This window comes from Ceraceosorus guamensis, assembly GCF_003144195.1.
Source record: "Ceraceosorus guamensis strain MCA 4658 unplaced genomic scaffold IE81scaffold_39, whole genome shotgun sequence".
NCBI lineage: Eukaryota > Fungi > Basidiomycota > Exobasidiomycetes > Ceraceosorales > Ceraceosoraceae > Ceraceosorus > Ceraceosorus guamensis.
In genome coordinates, this window is record NW_020290034.1 from 108686 (window position 1) to 126763 (window position 18078).

At 56.9% G+C, this 18078-nt stretch overlaps 7 protein-coding genes across 7 annotated transcripts; 2 read left to right on the forward strand and 5 right to left on the reverse strand.

Annotated features, from left to right (window-relative positions):
• Positions 1 to 740: 740 nt before the first annotated feature.
• IE81DRAFT_324301 (glycoside hydrolase) lies at positions 741 to 4028 on the forward strand. Its single transcript, XM_025514199.1, has 9 exons — positions 741 to 1545; positions 1676 to 1857; positions 1930 to 2061; positions 2144 to 2444; positions 2513 to 2882; positions 2952 to 2992; positions 3068 to 3225; positions 3300 to 3539; positions 3622 to 4028. Exons 1-9 carry the CDS (start codon positions 1073 to 1075, stop codon positions 3819 to 3821), a joined length of 2097 nt encoding a protein of 698 aa, XP_025368836.1. The 5' UTR covers positions 741 to 1072; the 3' UTR covers positions 3822 to 4028.
• IE81DRAFT_160181 (alcohol oxidase) lies at positions 3954 to 6213 on the reverse strand. The gene is made up of 2 exons (XM_025510530.1): positions 5870 to 6213; positions 3954 to 5781 (listed from the first exon to the last, which is right to left on the reverse strand). Exon 2 carries the CDS (start codon positions 5776 to 5778, stop codon positions 4360 to 4362), a length of 1419 nt encoding a protein of 472 aa, XP_025368837.1. The 5' UTR covers positions 5779 to 5781; positions 5870 to 6213; the 3' UTR covers positions 3954 to 4359.
• A 1111-nt stretch (positions 6214 to 7324) lies between these two features.
• IE81DRAFT_160170 (hypothetical protein) lies at positions 7325 to 7959 on the reverse strand. Its single transcript, XM_025510528.1, has 2 exons — positions 7621 to 7959; positions 7325 to 7476 (listed from the first exon to the last, which is right to left on the reverse strand). The coding sequence occupies exons 1-2, from the start codon at positions 7860 to 7862 to the stop codon at positions 7470 to 7472; spliced, it is 249 nt and encodes an 82-aa protein (XP_025368838.1). The 5' UTR covers positions 7863 to 7959; the 3' UTR covers positions 7325 to 7469.
• Positions 7960 to 8307: 348 nt separating this feature from the next.
• IE81DRAFT_160177 (hypothetical protein) lies at positions 8308 to 9220 on the reverse strand. Its single transcript, XM_025510529.1, has 2 exons — positions 8453 to 9220; positions 8308 to 8374 (listed from the first exon to the last, which is right to left on the reverse strand). The coding sequence occupies exons 1-2, from the start codon at positions 8916 to 8918 to the stop codon at positions 8364 to 8366; spliced, it is 477 nt and encodes a 158-aa protein (XP_025368839.1). The 5' UTR covers positions 8919 to 9220; the 3' UTR covers positions 8308 to 8363.
• Positions 9221 to 11109: 1889 nt separating this feature from the next.
• IE81DRAFT_367287 (hypothetical protein) lies at positions 11110 to 13071 on the forward strand. Its single transcript, XM_025517069.1, has 4 exons — positions 11110 to 11538; positions 11614 to 11886; positions 12026 to 12315; positions 12395 to 13071. The coding sequence occupies exons 1-4, from the start codon at positions 11403 to 11405 to the stop codon at positions 12968 to 12970; spliced, it is 1275 nt and encodes a 424-aa protein (XP_025368840.1). The 5' UTR covers positions 11110 to 11402; the 3' UTR covers positions 12971 to 13071.
• A 94-nt stretch (positions 13072 to 13165) lies between these two features.
• IE81DRAFT_160273 (hypothetical protein) lies at positions 13166 to 13925 on the reverse strand. The gene has a single exon (XM_025510531.1). It carries the CDS (start codon positions 13827 to 13829, stop codon positions 13362 to 13364), a length of 468 nt encoding a protein of 155 aa, XP_025368841.1. The 5' UTR covers positions 13830 to 13925; the 3' UTR covers positions 13166 to 13361.
• A 688-nt stretch (positions 13926 to 14613) lies between these two features.
• Positions 14614 to 14882, reverse strand: IE81DRAFT_291481 (hypothetical protein; the record flags this gene model as incomplete). Its single annotated transcript, XM_025511903.1, has 2 exons — positions 14614 to 14701; positions 14773 to 14882. Coding segments are annotated over 2 exons (198 nt in total), but the record flags the coding sequence as incomplete, so codon positions are not given.
• Positions 14883 to 18078: the final 3196 nt, after the last annotated feature.

The window sequence follows — 18078 nt, forward strand, 5'->3', positions numbered from 1 at the left end:
CGTGCGGGCAAAAATTGCGGTGCCCCACATCAAAGCGTGCTTCGCTTGTAGCAGTCACAAGTCACACTTGCGGTCAAATAGCCACGCATACGCGAGCACGTCGGACCATGTGCCTGCTCCTGGTGAGTGTGTGTGCTCATCACTTTGCGAAACGCTCTGAGTAGCAACAATCACGAAAATGTGTAGGAGGCGAAGGCGTCACACAGTCGTAATGAGCCTGAGCGAGTGTTTGAGTTGGGGTGTGTGATGAGTCGTGAGTGGTGAGTGTAGTCGTTGATTGAGGTAGCGTCATCATCGCACTGCTGGCACGCTCGCATGCTCTTAGACTGCGTGCGCTTAAGATAAAGTTCTGAGCGATATAGAGTGCGTGCTTGCTCGCCGGAAATCATCGACAGAGTGCTCGGGCGCCGTGAATTGGAGCCACGCCAGCAGCTCGCGCGGTCAACGCGAGCACGGCTGAGCGCATCATGCACAGCCGTGAGCATCCATCCGCGCACGCTGCAGAAGATGGGATGAGCCATGCATATGATAAACCGCCCGCGAGCACAGGCCACCCAACATGCATGCAGGCGCGGGCGAGGCGAGGCAGGCAGCCGTATCAGGCAGGCAGGCGCAGAAGCGTGAGCCCGCCGCTTGCTCGTTTGGGCGGTGCTGGTCTCTGCATGCATCTCGATCGTGAATTTGGGTGTGAATTCGAATGTGCGCCGTATACCGTCCGTGCACTCTCGACTCTCCACTCTCCACTCTCGACTCTCCAAAACTTCGAGCTGTGAGTTTGCAACACCTCACTGCTTGTGACTTGCCCCTTGGAAAGTCTGCGCAGAAAGGTGACCCATGCTCACGAACATCGCGATTCTGGAACTACACTTCTCACTTTCTCCCATCTAGCCCTTCGTGTAGCGGGTGAGGGAGGCAACGCACGTCAACTCTCTCCACTACCTCACGCCAGTAACGCTCGAAAGCGTCATCATTGTCCGGACAAAGACCTGAGGAAATCTGATTGTCGACAAAAGCTCCACAGGGCTAAGCAAGCGTCACCTCACCTCGTCGTAGGACCCATCTTCAATTCGCGATGTCTTCAACTGGTCAAGCCAATGGGACAGCGGTGTCTGCCCCCACCGATTATAGCAAAGCTACGGATGGCACCGGCGTGATTGGCCTGGATCCGTGGCTGGAGCCCTTTGCGCCTGCACTTCGAGACCGCTACTCCTTGTTCAAATCATGGGTCGACAAGATCCGACAGACAGAAGGGGGTCTGGCTCAATTTTCCAAGGGCTACGAGAAGTTTGGTTTCAATGTGGATGATGGAACGGGTGATGTGTTGTACAGGGAATGGGCACCTGGCGCGACCTCCGCCGCGCTCATTGGCGACTTTAATCAATGGAGCAGAGAAGCCACGCCGCTGAAGAAGAACGAGTTTGGTGTGTGGGAAGTGGTGCTGAAAGGTCAAAATGGGCAGGCTGTGATCCCGCACGGAAGCAAGGTCAAGATCTCCATGACCACATCTAGCGGCGAGCGGATCGAGCGGTTGCCCGCTTGGATCAAGTGAGTGGACTGCTTGACAAGCAGATCCTCTCTTGGCTCCTTGTCCATGCGACCACACAGAATCGGAGGCCAGCCGGTCCCGGGTAAGGAGCTCAACACATACACGCCCATCCTCCTTCCACTCTCGCAGACGAGTCACGCAGGACCTATCCGTCTCGCCTGTTTATGACGCCATCTTTTGGAATCCCCCGGCAAGCGAGAGATACCAGATGAAGCATCCCAGACCTCCTAAGCCAGACAACATCAAGGTGTACGAAGCGCATGTAGGCATTGCGACACCAGAGCCACGCGTGGGAAGTTACCCAGAGTTCAGTGAGTCGGTCTGGCGCATCTGGCGTTGGATGCGCACAAATGATGCTGACGGGGCGCATCCTGTCAATGCAGCCAAGAACGTGCTGCCGCGTATCAAGGACCTGGGATACAACACGATTCAGCTCATGGCTGTTCAAGAGCATGCTTACTACGCGAGCTTCGGCTATCAAGTCACGAATTTCTTCGCAGCCAGTAGCAGATACGGTGAATCCCAGCACTGGCCTGCCCACGCGCGTGCACATTAGTTCAAGCGCTGATCACCAAAATCTTGTCATTTGATGCGCAGGCACTCCCGAGCAGCTAAACGAGCTGATCGACGTGGCCCACTCGCTGGGCATCACGGTACTGCTGGACATCGTCCACTCGCATGCTTGCAAGAACGTTTTGGATGGGCTCAACATGTTCGATGGCACGGACCATCTTTACTTCCACGAGGGCGCACGTGGTCGACACGAGCTTTGGGACTCCCGACTCTTCAACTATGGCAGTCACGAGGTGTTGAGATTCTTGCTGAGCAATTGCAGATACTGGCTAGAACAGGGCTTCGATGGGTTTAGATTTGACGGAGTGACGAGCATTCTCTACCAGTGAGCACGACTCTCTCGATGCATCGCCGCGTAGTGTGGTGATGTGGCTGACTCCGCAAGCTTCGCAGTCATCACGGTATTGGCACTGGGTTCTCCGGGGGCTACCACGAGTACTTTGGACCCTCTGTCGATGTGGAAGGCGTCGTCTATCTCATGTTGGCCAATCAAATGATCAAGGAGGTCTTGCCCTCAGCGACTACAATCGCGGAAGATGTCTCGGGCATGCCAGCGCTCTGCCGACCAACGTCAGAAGGTGGCGTCGGATTCGATTACAGGCTTAGCATGGCCGTGCCGGACATGTGGATCAAGTTGCTAAAAGAGACTAGAGATGAGGATTGGGACTTTGCAAACATCTGCTTCACCCTGACAAATCGTCGGCATCTTGAAAAGAGCATCGCGTACGCTGAAAGCCACGATCAGGCGCTGGTCGGCGACAAGGTGAGCAGCGTTTTGGTGTAAACATGTGCGCTCGGCCTAGCTGATGTGTGCTGGTATTTTTCTCGTCAGACCATCGCGTTCTGGCTGATGGATAAAGAGATGTATACGAAGTGGGTGCACTTCGTTCGGCTTTGCATCTGCTTTACCATCGCCTAATCATTCCCTCGCACTCTCTGCCCATCCAGCATGTCTGATCTGACAGAGAGAACGCCGATCATCGATCGAGGCTTGGCGATGCATAAGATGATTCGGTACGTCACCCACGCATTGGGCGGGGAAGGATGGCTGAGCTTCATCGGCAACGAGCACGGCGAGCCCGAATGGTTGGACTTTCCCCGCGAAGGTAAGGATACTGCAAATGGAGAGCCGTTTGTTTGGCTGATCTCGCTGACCCTTCTCGGCGGCCCCTCATCCCAGGCAATGGCAACAGCTTTGCGCACGCTCTTCGGCGTTTCGATTTGGCAGATGATGAGCTTCTGCGCTACAAGTACCTCAAGGCGTGGGACAAGGGCATGAATCATCTGGAAGAACAATACAAGTGGCTAGCCGCTCCCCAAGCTTACGTGAGCCTGAAGCACGAGAGCGACAGGGTAGTCGCGTTCGAGAGGGCTGGTCTGGTCTTTGTGTTCAACTTTCACGCTACCAACAGCTACACTGGTGAGTGATGAGCGCGGCAAATTGCACTCTCCTACTCCTCCACGCGCTGAGCCTGTCATTTTGATTTTGGGGACCACTTTAGACTACCGCATCGGAGTAGATGTACCTGGCGAGTACGTCATTGCTCTGGACAGCGACGAAAAGGCTTTCGGAGGACACGGCAGAATCGACCATGCGCAAAGTCGCTTCTTCACCACTCCTTTGGAGTGGAATGGACGTCGCAACTTTGTCCAGGTCTACCTGCCCAGCAGGACCGTCATCACGCTCAAAAAGGTAGCGTAGGTATCTATCGATTGTGCGGCGAACGCACGTGTCCAACAGGACCGAATCGTACGTCTCTAACGAAATCGACGAGGAATGGCAGAGTGAGGCCTTGAAGCTTGCCTTGATTCGTCTGAGGATGGTTCAAGCTCACTGGGCTCATCCGCGAGCGAGCTCGTACGGGAGTGCAAGGTCTCAGCAATGACATTTCAGCAGCTACTCATAGACAACATGTCGAGGGACGAGGGATTGTGAGAGGAGGCTTTTGACATTGCAAGATGCAGCGTGGTGTGTGACCGTGGGAGACAAGATTTGGAAACGAAAGGGTTTGCAAGGCATTGCAGGAGCAGCGTGTAGCGCAGAGCACAGCAAAAGACCAAAAGCAGCAGCAGCAGCGGAGGTTTTCTGTCGGTGGTGGGCAGAAACCTCCGTATGATGCAAGAAACGAGGAGCACAGGGCACATGTTCACGGAGCAGATTGTGTAATCGAGCCTAGCAGAGAGAGCTGCGGAGCAGAGGTTTGAGGAAAAGTGGACTTTGGCAAGAGTATTTGCTGTTCTTACTGCAAGTACGTCCACTTGTTGTGGATGATGGCAGCCGCTGCTTCCGCAATGCCGTACACCGTTGCTTGAATGTGCGCCGAGACGTGGACAGGAATCACGCTGGCATCCGCCACTCTAACATTCTGGGTGCCGTACACCTTGAGGGAAGAGTCGACCACTCCTCCTTGGGATTTCGGCCCCAGGCTTGCAGAGCCGATGGGGTGGTACTCTGTGACGACGTTTTGCTTGCTGTAGTTGGTCAGGTCGACGCCCTGTCCCGGCAGAACCTCGTTCTCGACGAAGCCGTTAGCCTTGTAGATCTTCGTGTTGGCAACGTTGCGCAGGTAAGAGGTACCAGCGGTGAGGACGTCGAGGTCCCAATCAGCAGTGAAGTACTTGGGGTCGATGATGGGAGCTTTGGACGCATCGCTGCTTTGCACGTGAATGCTACCGCGAGACAAGCTGTGCTGTTGAGCAGCGAGGAAAGTGATGTAGTTGACTCCTGCTTGGGGAGCACCGGGGGCAAAGAAGCCATCGATGCCGATGACTTCCATTTGAGCGACGCTGTCCAATCTCTTGGTCAGGTGCTCGAGCTGCTTCCAGAGGCTGGCCTTGTAGGGAACATTGGCAGATGCGACGTACGCAGCAGCTTTGGCAACGAGCTTCAACGCCTTGGCCTTGCCGACCAATTGGGGCAAGGTGAGGTAGGCAATGGCAGGGACGGTCTCTTGGAGGATGGACACCTGGTTGTTGGCATACAAAGCTTGCTGGTCAGCCGCAAAGGCGGGGTCGTTGCGCAAAGAGTCGAGCGTGACCGAGCCGTTCTTGAGCTTCCATACTGCAGCAGTGTACACGTGGTCCTGAACGTTCTCCCCCACACCTGGAAGATCGACGATCTGCTTGATACCCGCGCTTTGCAGCACTTTCTTCTGTCCGATACCGCTCAGCTCGAGAATTTGAGGGGTGTTGACGGTACCGCCGCTGACGATGACCTCACCACCGCTGACGAGCGCAGCGGTGAACTTTTGACCGCTGTGCGTGTAATCGACACCAGTGGCAACAACATTGCCTGAAGTAGACCTGGCGGAGGAAAAGACGATCCGTTGAACGGTGGCGCCCGGCAAGACGGAGAGGTTGGGTCTGGAGCTAGCAGGAGCAAAGTATGCGGTGGCAGAGTAGCTCCTGGTAGAGTTGCTGGGCAGGATATCGCTGGGCTGAACAGATGCCCCTTTGTTGTCGCCTGCCAATGGGTTGTCGTTGTGCTGGATTTTGAGTTCCTCCAGGGCGGGGATCCAACGCTTGACTTGCTCCGAGATGTAGCGCGGGAAAGATACCTGGATGGCGCCCGCATTGCCGTAATCGGCCGAGTTGGTCTTGATGTTGAGCGCAGCTTGGTCCTCTGCGGAAGGCGCAGTGAACTTTTCCGACTTTTTCATGTACTAGATGGCCAAGCGACGAGAGGAACGCGCATGAGATCAGTGCCGACCATTGACCAAAACGTCGCTCAAGGCATGCATGAGCGCTCACCTTGTACAAGTTGTTCCAGTTCCAGCCCTTTGCTCCGAGCTCCTCCCAAGCGTTGTACTCTGCCTTGCTGGCTCTGTCCCAGACCAAGAAGTTGAGGGCAGAGCTGCCACCAAGGACTTTGCCTCGCGGCCACGCGACAGCAGGAGCGACGTCCGCCTTGGATGTGTAGTTGTAGTTGAGATTGGTGCCGAGGTTTGCGCCAAACAGTCCAGGAGTGTTTGTGTCGGCACGGTCGAGGGCGATGGGACCAGCCTCGAGCAGACCAACGCGCTTGGCAGGATCTTCTGAGAGCTTGACAGCCAGCGCAGTGCCTGATGAGGGATGATTGGGGCCGCGGCGCGACAGGTCAGCGCGGTGTGATCGCGGGTTTCACATCCGTCCGAGACAAGTTTCGGCCGTGGCGCCCTATAGCAGCTGTTATTGCATGCTGCTGCACGCCTAGCTCGCGCTGCAAACACGCGGCAGCAACAGCAGCAACATCATGCGCCTACACAGTACTCCCGAACAAACAAAGCAAGCTGCTGTAGCTGGACTCGTGACTGTGACTGCAGCAGCAGCTGCGTTCTGATCTGCTTTGCAAGAGCGGCACCACACGTAACCCGGCGCACTTCTCCCATCATGCCCACCATCATACCACCTAGCTGCAACGCACCACATCCATCCCTCCCTCTCCCATCGAATCGCACTCACCTGCAGTGCCACCGCCAACAACGATGTGGGTGTACTTTGCAGAGGAAAAGTCATCACCGGAGCGCTTCATGGCCGGAGCGGCTGCCAATTGTTCGTACATGGCCCTCGAGGAGAGCGGGTCGGTGACGTCGTGGAGCCATGGCGCACCCGCTGCAAGAGCTGGCACTAGGGCCAAAAGGGCGGTGAGAGCGAGCTTCATGTTGAGATCCACGTGATGGAGGGGATGAGATCGCTAGGGTAAAGGTGTCCAGTAGATCGCCACCAAAGTGAGGAGGGGCTTGCAGAATGCTGAACGGAACGAGTCCTTTGCGAACAAGGTATTAAATAAGTCAATGCTTTCGCGAGGCGGTGCAGGAACGTCCAGTTGCGTTGGCTCAATCTTGAATGGCGGTTCGTTGATTTGCGCAGCGTACAAGTCTTGACTTGCTCAATTTCCGACCGCTGGTGGGGCTGATAGAAATGGAGGTGGACAAACGTGGGTAAGCTTGATGCCGAACGAGCGGCATCGCTGAATCGACGCTCTCTCCTCCGCGAGGTACCCACTTTGAGTAGATGGCGCAGACGAATGAGCGCCGTGCCGTTTCTACAGGCTTGGCGAAGGCGAATTGAGTGGGGAAACAAAGAGCAGCTCGAGTGTGGCTGCTGCGCGAGGTGTCACGCGCGATCGGGATGGAGGGAGCAATGTAAAGCTTTGCCGAAGACGAAAGAGGGGGGTTAGAGTCAGGTTTCAGGAGGATCAACCATTGATGAAGGACATGGTCCCCTCCCTATATATGTGCTCGGACAGGTCTCCTTAGAGTCAGCACCAGGCATGACCCCGCTGTACTCACATCACTACTGTGCAGCTATAGTGGACGGATCGCCGGCAGGATATGCCGAGATGAGACGGCAATCGCGCCAATAGCGCTTGTTATGCGCTTTTGGCGCATCGGAGGGATAGAGGCAGCAGCAGTCAATGTCCGGTCTCAGCCCCAGCTCCACGAAGGTGCATCCCACATCGCTTTGGCCGCTCCAGCTAGGGATGGGCATACTGTACCAGCAGCATGACACTACTCACTCACTCTGTGGCTGCCTTGCAGCAAAGCAATCGCAACTCACGACTGTGTGTGGCTCGGGGACGGCTGTATGACGCAGCGGCAAATGAAGGGAGCCGAGCACGCCCATGCGGCCTGTGCACTCGTGACTGTGTGACTGCAAGATACGAGCATGAACAGATCAAAGAGCATCTGCTCTGTGTTGCGACCCCCCAAACCAACCAACCAACCCCCTTCTGTGGATGCCTAGATGCCATTACCCGAGCCATTGCATGACCCCTACTCGCTGAAGGCGTGCGCGCTTCTCTCGCTGATCTTCCTTGCAGCACGATCCGCCGCCATTCACGCTTCTCGTGTTGTGAACGTGGGTGCGTGGCGCGGTGGTACGGTGGCACGATCAGAGAAGTCCTAAAGTTGTGAGTTGCGAGTTGCGAGTGTTGGACCGGGAACGCGCAGGCGCGGAATGAAAGTTTCCCATGCGCGGTACGCTACTGTACGCGTACTCTATGCGCTGCTGCTGCTGGAGGCTGTGCGGTACAAATCAGCAGCACTTCGCGCTCCAATCGGCGGGCTAAAGATGTCGCTAGCTCTTTCGCGCGTGCTGCAGCTAGCGCATTTGCAACTCATCAGCAGCAGCTCCTCCAGCTGTTCTCTCTAGGAGAGAGCCCCGCTGCCCATCATCGTTGGACCAAACGGGCTTCAGAGCGGCAGTAGTGCAGTCGTGCGAGTTCGGTTGTGGAGTTGCGCCGAGGGCGTGCGCCCGTGTGAGCCTAGAATAAAGCTTTCGTGACCTCGTCCAAACGCGCGCGACATAAGTTTAACTGAGCATGAATCTGAATCGTGATGTGCTTCAACTCACTTCCCAAGCGCCTTACTTGCAGAGGGAAAATGTCGCCACGGCGTTGCGAAGAGCCGCAAGGCGTACGAGCCAAGCATAGCAAGACGGAGTGAGCGAGCGAGCGAGCGAGCGAGCGAGGTGGCGAGGTGGCGCTGCGGTCGCAAGCAAGTCGGCTGGCTAGACGACCATCACCTGTAAGGCTCGTGCGTTTGCTCTTCTGCTGCTGATCGCACAATTTCCTCACCTCTTGGTCGATCGGGATCCTCTGCCGCTTCCGGTCTTTTGAGGTACGGCCGCAAGGGCCTCGCCGATCTTTGGGCATCAGCGTGTGCCCGCCCGCTGGAGCCTCGACAGCACAATGACTGGTCACCGCTCTTTCTCCACCTTTGCACGTTACAAGCGCTTCCGCCTGTCGCCGGCACAAATGGTAACCAGGCGCCTGCGTCGGTGGCACGCACGGCTCTCCCTTCACTGGCTGCAAGGCCATCTACCTCGATCGATTACGAAGGATGATAGGTCATTTTCCTCAGTCGACCATCGATGTGAATGAATGGCTCGGATGGCGTTACGGCTGCATCTGTGGCTTCCAGAGACCTCGACACCATTTCCAGCTCCTAGGGTGCTCTTGGCCGGCGTGGAGTGCGTCTACGTGGTCTCTCCTCCACGACAGAACATGTCAAGTGGCAGTCGCTCCGCCACAAGCGCCCCCCTACAGCCCCGCCAGCAGAAGAGGCTTTTTTAAGATTGAGAGTCCGTCTGCACTTCCTTCTGCAGCTTCTTCTGGCGTGCGTGCGTGCGTGTGCGAACAGCAGCAGACGCGAAAAGCTCAGCAGGCGCGAGCACGCGTTTGGTGCGCTTTTTTTTGGCCACCATCACAAGCCATGCGCTTTCTGCAACCTGCACCTCGTGCATGCTTCAGTCGTGGGAAGGACGGATGAAGTGGTTGACCTACCAGCCGTGCAAGCACCCGGATGAGACGGGCCGATTTGCCCTTCTCGCGATCAAGCATTCACCGAATGCTCATGACAGCGGGGGAGGGGAGAAGAGGAAAAGGTCAAGGTCTCACGAATCTTTACGACTTCTCAACCACCTTACAAACGCCTCGAGGGGTGTTGGGGGCAAGGATCAGAGGCGGCTCGGCCAGGTACGCCAAGTTCATGTGAAGGCTGAGACTTGCAGCGGGCCTCTGTGGATCGTCGTTGCTGACGACTGAGCAACCTCTTGCTTGAGCAAAGTCTGACGTCTACAGCACGCAGGGTCGTCCCGAGGATGAGAGCCTGAAGGTGAGCAAGGCGCGAGCGCATCGTCGGCAAAGACGGACGGACAGACAGACATCGTCCACCCAGCACCCCACGTTTGCGTTTGATCGAGCCCCTCATCAGAACCCCTCCATCGATTTTGGATGGAGCTGCGGAAGTCGGCGGTGAGAGCTCGGAAGCTTCATGCTGCTGCTGCATGCGGTGGGGCTTTCCGCATGTGTATGCGCATGGCCGCCAGATCGGTCCAGCAGGCCAGACAGACACTCATCAGGCCGATGAGGAACGCGACCTTCATGCCAATTCGTGACGAGCTTCGATCACCTAGATCATCAGTAGCAGCAGCATTCAGATCGAATGTGAACGCGGTGCGTGCACATACGCGAGACGAAGCGCATGCTTCGTGCTTTCTGAGTGAGCGTGCTAAGCATGGGCTCGGGGTTGCCTGGAGGAGGGATGGGCAGCCCGCTTCTGCCGTGCCCGCTAACCCCCTGCATGCTGTGGGATGCGAGGGGTCAAAATTCGCCGTAAAGTGCCTAGACTCGAAACGAATTCGTTCTTCCTTCGTCGATGCTCTGACGCGGGTCAGTATCAGACCTCGAGTACTCACGACTTGTGGATAGACGAGTGCGTTCGCATTGCTTACGGCGACTTGCGTGAGTGCTGAGCAAGCAGAGCAACGACGAAGCGAAGGCAATTTATTTGCAAGTCTGCATGCATGCACGCATCACAGGCGTGTGTCAGCTGGCTTTTCGCAGGTCCGACTGTTGCATGGTATAGCGCATTGTGCAGTGTGCAGTACACATATAGGGAGCGGGGCCCGCTGCGTGAAAAGGCGGCTGCTGCGCGCGACCACGCGGTCCGTGCAGACGCGGCATCGAGCTGACTCGATTCGACTCGATTGGCGTGCAGCTGAGCCTATAGAAAGCCTCAGCTGTCAGGTAAGAGAGCTCTAACTAAATGTTTAGGCTTTTAGACTCGAGATGTCCGCATTTCTCAACGGTTAGAGCCTGGTCGCGAGTGCGTTTCCGTCATTTCATCTGAAAGAAATCAGCTCGTAGCTACCATGGCCTTTCGAGGCCCGCGACCCGCAAAGGTTCTTCATCTTTTTGATCCCTTTTTTTTTTTTAATCGCGGGGACCGCCTCACGTCGATCCGACTTGAGCTGCTATTCTAGTGCTCAAAGGAACAATCCCCCGACCCCGAAAAAGTCCATAGAGGATACTGATGGCAAAGCAGGCACGACACACTTTGCCCGGTCCGGCTCTCGTGTGGAGATCGCGTCATTCGTGGTTCGTGATTGATTGTGTACCCGTTCCTGCAGAGGTAGCGATCGGACGTTGGGTATGCTCTTTCGCCATGCACGCGACGCGACGCGTTTCGCGTGATGAGCCGGCACGACGCGGAATCGTGTTGGTTGATCGCGATTGAGCTTGTGCTGCGTGCATGCGGCGGTGCACCCGGCAGCCGCCAGCCGCCAGCCACCTCGATACTTGTTGCAGCTGCCTACTCCCACTCTACAACAGCTCCATGCACTCAGACTCCCGACTGCCCTGGTCGTCTGGCCCTAACCAACACTCGTGTCATCGGCAGTCGCTGTAATTGCAAGATTGCAAATCACCGCGTGACCTCGACCTGAGCAGGACATCTCACGTGAGGTGCACAATCCACTGCCACCCTTCTCATCCCCTCGACATCACCCCATCTGAGGCGAAATGACCTCGGTCGCACCCTCACAAGCGCCCAGCTCCTCACCTTTTGCCGATGCAGCCGCATCTGTAAGTAGGCTGAGCTCGTCAGCCGGCCCCTCTTCCGGTCCATCTGCCAGCCTCGAAGGGCTGCGAATGAAGCGTGAGCACTTGCTCGGCGATCTAAAGCCAAATTCCGCGCATGATTGACACCTTCGCCTCTGCCAAAAATCTGCAGTGGCCTCGTTGAAAGCACAGAGAGCTTCTTTGAGGTTGGAATTGGAATCCGTCAAATCTGCGCCCATTCCTACTTCTTCACTTGGCAAAAAGGACTCGCCGGAAGAACAGTCTTTGGCAGAACAGCTTGCTCAGGCTGAAGAGAGTCTGGTGCTTTGCAGAACGCTTGGTTGGACTTGCTTTTTGGTCGACCTCTCGCCTGGAAGGAGGGCCAAGTCGCTGACGGGAGGTGGACACGTCGGCATCGGAGCGAGAATGGAAGCATTTGTGAATGGTGAGTCTTTGACGACTGATCAGTAAGCAATCCGCAATGGTCCACGTGCCCGTGAAACCGTCGATGCCGAAGAGGCGTGGTGCAAGCTTCAGTGATATCGCAGACGAAAGCTGACCTTGGCCAACCTGGCGCTTTCAAGGTCGCTTTCACAGCCCACACTATCTCTTGTTTGGTCGAACACCTCCCCCAGTCGAAGCGAGAATAACATCATCCACGATAGAGAGCTCTTCACGAAGCTCTGGCGCTCAAGTCAGCTCAGCAGCAGGACCGTTCAGATTGTTGAGGCACACTCTGCCGAGCTGCATACCTCTCGCTCAGCTGGTCGACGAGTTTCTGCCGACATCTTCCGCACCGCCGCAAGATGAAGACGAGCTGATGCAGGGATGGAATTTGGTCGGGTCTCTGAATGCGATCGGCGGAGGAATAGATGTGAGCATGGGATTGGCAGGAGTGTGCGAGAGAGAAGACGGAATTCTGCGCTGATCGCTATCACTTGGTCCTGTTGCAGACTTTCTTAAGTGCCGTGCATGCGTACTTGCAAGCATTCGTGTCACGAAGGCAGGCATTCGCGTCTGTATCGGCACAGGAAGATCTGGATGGGGACTACTACCCCCCCGAAGGATACGCATCGGCCTCGTATACTTCTCTGCGGCTTGAAGCAGTGATAGATGAGAAGGATGCGGATGCACTGGCAGTCGAGAGCGCGCTCGGTGTAGCAGGCGAGCAAGAATCCGCAAAGAGGTCGAGACCCACCGCTCCGTCTAGACATGTCAGAGTGGACATTCGCCTGACGCCACTCTCGGACAGATTGGAAAAGCAGCAAGATCATCCACCCAAGCATGCTGGGGACACTGCCGAGGCTACGCTGCGGGACGCTTCGCATGGAGTCGGCGGTAGCATCAGCGTGTTCATCGTCGATCCCACCGCTTCTCGCAGCCTCCGAGCGCAGAGACGTGCAGACCTCGAGGCTTTGTTCTTCAAGAGGGAGGATGATGAAGACGCGGATACAGGCTCTCGCGACGCGCCAGGTTTCGATCAAGCCTTTCATCAAGTCTTGCGAACCATCAGAGCTGAGATCAATTGAAAATGCAATACTGTGCTGATGGGACGCCGAAGGGTCTTCATCTTCATGAACCCTGCGGTGGTGTCACCTCTTCGCTATCTGCGTCCCTCTCTAAATTCGGTGTCTGTCTGTCTGCTATGACATCTATCTGGTTCTGACCTTTGAACCCCGCTTATGCCGAGCAAGCGCGTGAATGCAAGGGCTGTTGCCCGCGAAGAGGACAAGGTCGCCAAGACCGAGATCGTCGCATCCGAGTGGAATGTCCGACTTCTGACGAGCTATTCACAGTAAGAGGCACAGCAGTGATGATGATGCTCATCCATGCTCTCGAATGCTGTTGATGATTGTGGAGTTGCAACAGACTTTGGACGCTCAGGTAGCTCGAGCCTAGGAGCTTACCGCATGGGAGTCTTCAACGAAGCACAGGCATACGCATTGACTGGCAACAAGATGGGGAAAAAATCATCAATGTCAAACCGAAAGGATGCAATGGTGGTGGAGCGGCGAGAGCGAATGGGATAGTACTGTATGTAGAAATGATCAAACCTGCATGCGAGTGCAAACAGAAACCGTGGCCTGGAGAAGGACAAGTGGATTTGAACAAGCTAGTTGTTTTCAAGAAGCGAAGGAAAAGAGAGAAAAGGCGAGCCTCAAGGGTACCGAGAGTGCCTATGATGAGATAGACTGTACAGTTGCGTGTCGACCGACGGGTAGCAGATAGATTGGAAATCTTCAGCCATCTCCCCGGTCGCGGAGAGCTGCTGCTAAAAAGTAGCGATACCGAGTCGAAAGAGTGTGGTGCGGCGAGCCTCGTGTACAAATGCTGGTGAGAATCCGCAGAGATCGGTCGTTGAAAACGAGTGTTGTTGTACAGCTCCATGGGCGGATGAGAGATAGATCGGCGTGCGAGCGCGCTGAGAGTAAAGCGATGGCAAGACCCAATGTTGAGTGTCGCTCAGTCTTGATTCATCACGAACCAAAGCCTAGTGACCAGGGTCATTGAGAAGCGTCGCGAAGCTGTGGCGCATCGCACCCGTGCTAGATTCTCTTCTGCTCGGAAGGGTGCGATCTGATGGAGCAGGTGAGGCTGCTGTCTCGGTCTCGCCGTCAGAGACGGCCTCGGGCGACAGAGCCTGGAGAGTTGTTTGTTGCATTTGCGCAGCTTGTGGACGCGAAGAGATCCTTGCAGGAAAGAAGGCAGGCGCTGCCGACGAGTCGGGATTGGGATGGTCACGGCGGCCCGGGGGCAACGGAGCCGAAAAGGATGGCGTGGGCTTGGCAGAATGCGCCAAAGGCTCGCCCAAAGGACGATATCGCTGACGATCGTAGTCCTCGTCGCCTTCGCCCGAAGATCCTGATAGATTGCGCTCGCGGCTAGACACCTGCCGTCCATAGCCCGTCGCGCCAGGCCAGTGCTGTGCGGCAAGTGACGCGCGGGAACCCTGCTCGTATGCGGAGCGACTCAGAGGTGGATGCGCTCGATGGGTCGCGAGAGCGAAGGGCGGTTGCTCGACACTGGTCTGGGCCCGGTGAGCCCCATCTGGCCTAGCCATGTATACGCCTTGCTGTTGTGCAGCGAAAGGAGGCGCGTGCTGCGAGGCGGAAGGTCTTTGTGAAGCGCCAGCCTTACCGTCGCCATTTGTCTCGCCGGCAGCATGGTGAGCTTTCTGGTGCCGACGCAGATTGGAGTGCACGCTGAAGCATCTTCCACATCCAACTTCCTTGCACACAAACGGCTTCTCGCCAGTATGGCTGCGCGCAGAAAAAGAAAGTGGCATTGGTCAGTCTGTAAGGTCTGCCTCTTGTTGTGCACTCTAACTCACGAGTGCTCATGGATGCGTAGGCTAGAGGGACGGCTGAAGCGCTTGAAGCACCACACGCACATGTACTTCAAAGTGCCGGGCGCGATAGTACCGCCGGGAGCCGCGGGCATTCGTCCTGCAGATGAGCTCGAGGACAAGCCTCCGGACGAGTCCGGGCGACGGACCGCGACGGCGCCGGGCCCAGAGTGTGACTGCATCTGAGCAGTGTGCCGGAGGTCTTGTGAGTAGCTTCTATGCATGCCTCGAGGGATGGTGCGTGGGTGGTCCACATCCATGGAGAAGGGAGGATCGGCGGATGAGTGGTGAGGTGAGTACTCATGTTCTTGTGGCCCGCGCATGCTTTGATGGGCCGCCCAGCCGCCGCGTTCGGGGAATTCAAAGTGCGCCGACGTGTGTGGAAGGCGGTGCTGTTGATGAGCCGATGAGGAGGGCAGAGGTGCGATGGGACGGCCGGACGTTGTCATGGTCTGAGCCCTGGGTCTTGGTACGCCTGAGCGGAGATCTTCGCCCATCGCCATTGTTCCTTCAGGCCAGCCTTGTGGAGCCCACATGCTTTGGTGGCGAGCGCGTTGAGCATCTCTGGCGGGCTCAGGAGGTCGTAATGCTGCGGATCTGCTGGCCAACTCGTCGTGCGGCCTGTCTTGGCCCCCTTCCATGTACACGTTTGGAGGCGGCTTGCCGACCGATGCGTGCATGCCGGGAAGCTCGAAGCTTTCCTGTGTCGAGCTTCGGCTATGCAGACCGCTAGGACCGCCAAAGGGACTAACCACGTCAGAGCGAGAAGAGCTCCACGTAGAGCTTGACGACCCGTAGCCTTGTGGATGGTGGCGAAAGGGTACGCTTGAGGGCTTGCTCTCCAGCGAGGAGATGCGGGACCTGTCGAGATGATGTGGAAGCTGTGGAACCGACGTAGGATAGCCTATGTGCTCGCGGGACCCGCTGTCATAGCGTTGACGGTGCAGCTGCTCAGCACGAGCGTCGCTAGCGGCACGCCTCGCATTGGAGAAAGCCGTGGGTGAAGCTGTCTGGTTGGGCATTCGGTCGCCGTGTGTCGTAGCAGCGGCGGTGACCACTGCTCTGGGAGTGTCGTACGGACCGCGACGAGGGGTCGGCACAGCAGGGCCATCGTGAGTTGCGACAAGCGTTGGCGCTGCGTAGACACGAGATGGAAGATCAGGGGGCTCATCCAGAGCACCTAGAGTATGTCGTCGACGGCCTGACGGGGCGCCTGCGTGGGTCATGCCGCCCTCGGCATCGGGCGTGCAAGGATCGTTTCCGAAACGTTTTCTTGAGCGATCGCCGGCTTGACTGATTTGCCGATGAGGTGTGGTTGGGCTGTCCACGATAGGGAGAGCTTGCGTCACAAACATCGGCGACGGGTCTGAGATTGTTACCACATGATGAGCAGGTGAGCGCTGTTGTGGATGAGCCCTGACGACAGATCGGTCGTCTGGCCAAGGTGAAAGCGGTGCAACGCGGGGCAACGTCTTGTCCTGCGAAGCGATTTGCGGCTGAAATCTCTCTTCACGAACGCGATCGGAAAGGCCGGGGGCGGGGAAAGCCGGATCAGCAGAAGCAGGCTGCGGCGCATCCAAGCGGGACCTGAAGTCGACATCCTCTAACGCAAAGAAAAAGACAGCAAGGGATGAGCAGGTATTCACACCACAGGCGTCATCACGATGTGCAGGTCTGCATCGAAAACGAGAAGCCACCGAGAAAGAGGAGACCTGCTAAAGATTTCACACCAAGCAAAACCACCGCAGTCATCACGGACAATTTTGCCTGAACTTACCGGATTGATTAAGGGCGAGAAGGTGCTTGATGCTCGGGAGGTTCTGCGTGGGCGGTGGAAGAGATTGCGCATGTTGACTCGGGTCCGCATCCTCCGTACTCCTGCTTAACCCCAGCATGGATTCCGCGGCGCTATTCTCGGCTGCGTGCATAGCCTCATGTTTGGTGTCTTTGAACGGGATCGCCATCTGGCTTGAAGAGGGCTGGGATCGAGCTGAGGCGAGATGTGGTGGCATCGAATGCGTCACAGGGAAGGGTATGCCGCGGCTCGAAACGCTGTCGGGCGGAGGCAGTCGCCCCGCAAATGGCACGATGCGCTGACCTTCGTGTCGATCAGGCGGCATACCCTATAGCGCGACCGCAGAGTGATGGCACGAGTGGCCAAGCTCGACGCGAAGGTGGGCGTTGGGAGAATGCGGGCTGGATGGATAGGGCGGATGCGAGACAGAGCCAAGCTATCTTTCGACGAGAAGCTGAAGAGTTGCTGAAGGTAACGGGCGAGCTGGTCTTTGAGAATGACGGTCGGAAGAATGGTTTGATGGATGGATGGATGGATGGATGGATGGATGACGAAAAGCCGAAAGGCGGATTGCTCGCAGAGCGGTTGGAAAGCGAAGGGTGAGGGCCTGGCGATCTCGAGCTTCAGAGTGCTTCAGAGTGCGGGGAACAACGGGATTGTTGTAGTCGTCAGAGTCGTCGCTGGCGAAGGAAGGCTGGGTTTGCGCAATTCGGATGACAAGGTCGCTTACGCTGCAAGTCGTTGAGTTCGGGAAAAGGTGCGCGCGTTGGTGGATGACAGGCTCGGATGTTTGATGTGAAGCTCAGCGTGATGTCGTCACAAGGGAGATAGGAGCTTGCAGACCTTACAAAGGCAGCAACAGCAATCCCAGATGCCTAGCCCTAAGGCGAATGCAGGCGGTTTGACGGCGGCAGATGCGTGAGGTGTGTAGGTAAGAGGTGGGTGGGATAGAGGTGGATGGATGGATTTTTGCCGCATGGGTGATCGCGCGGCGCGCACTCCACCGCCGCACTACTGCGACTTACTGCTTTTCTTTCCGCGCTTGCGCTGCTGCTGCTGCTGCTGCTGCTGCTGCTGCTGCTGATGCGCTCCAATTATCGAGGTCCCTGCTCCTGTCGCTGCGAATTCACATGGAGATCGATTGCAGCAGGTGCTGTCTGCGCCCGACGTGTACGCTGCTGTGTGTAGGCTGCGCGCACTACCCGCCCTATACGGCAGCTGCTGTCAAAATCGCGATGAAATTACCCGCGCCCGTGCTCCCCTGCGACGTGATTCGCGGTACATGCACCGCATATGCATGCTGCCTATACCGCGGGGCGTACTCGTGGCCGATCACTCTGATGCTATGCTTGCTGATGACTGCGAATGTCTCTCTTGCTGCTGCCGGGCGATCACAGCCCGCGCCTAGCGCGCGCGTCCCTCCTCTCGTCATGCATGCATGCATGGAAATCAGCCCGCCTCAAGTGGGCCAGCTGGCTGCTGCTGCACCCCATCAG

Coding starts and splice junctions, on each gene's coding strand:
- IE81DRAFT_324301 (XM_025514199.1), top strand. CDS start 1,073: ATGTCTTCAACTGGTCAAGCCAATGGGACAGCGGTGTCTGCCCCCACC. Junction 1,546..1,675: donor CGGTTGCCCGCTTGGATCAA/GTGAGTGGACTG, acceptor CCACTCTCGCAG/ACGAGTCACGCAGGACCTAT. Junction 2,993..3,067: donor GATAAAGAGATGTATACGAA/GTGGGTGCACTT, acceptor CTGCCCATCCAG/CATGTCTGATCTGACAGAGA.
- IE81DRAFT_160181 (XM_025510530.1), bottom strand. CDS start 5,778: ATGAAAAAGTCGGAAAAGTTCACTGCGCCTTCCGCAGAGGACCAAGCT.
- IE81DRAFT_160170 (XM_025510528.1), bottom strand. CDS start 7,862: ATGGCTCGGGTAATGGCATCTAGGCATCCACAGAAGGGGGTTGGTTGG.
- IE81DRAFT_160177 (XM_025510529.1), bottom strand. CDS start 8,918: ATGGCCTTGCAGCCAGTGAAGGGAGAGCCGTGCGTGCCACCGACGCAG.
- IE81DRAFT_367287 (XM_025517069.1), top strand. CDS start 11,403: ATGACCTCGGTCGCACCCTCACAAGCGCCCAGCTCCTCACCTTTTGCC. Junction 11,539..11,613: donor CGAAGGGCTGCGAATGAAGC/GTGAGCACTTGC, acceptor AAAAATCTGCAG/TGGCCTCGTTGAAAGCACAG. Junction 11,887..12,025: donor AATGGAAGCATTTGTGAATG/GTGAGTCTTTGA, acceptor GGCGCTTTCAAG/GTCGCTTTCACAGCCCACAC.
- IE81DRAFT_160273 (XM_025510531.1), bottom strand. CDS start 13,829: ATGGAGCTGTACAACAACACTCGTTTTCAACGACCGATCTCTGCGGAT.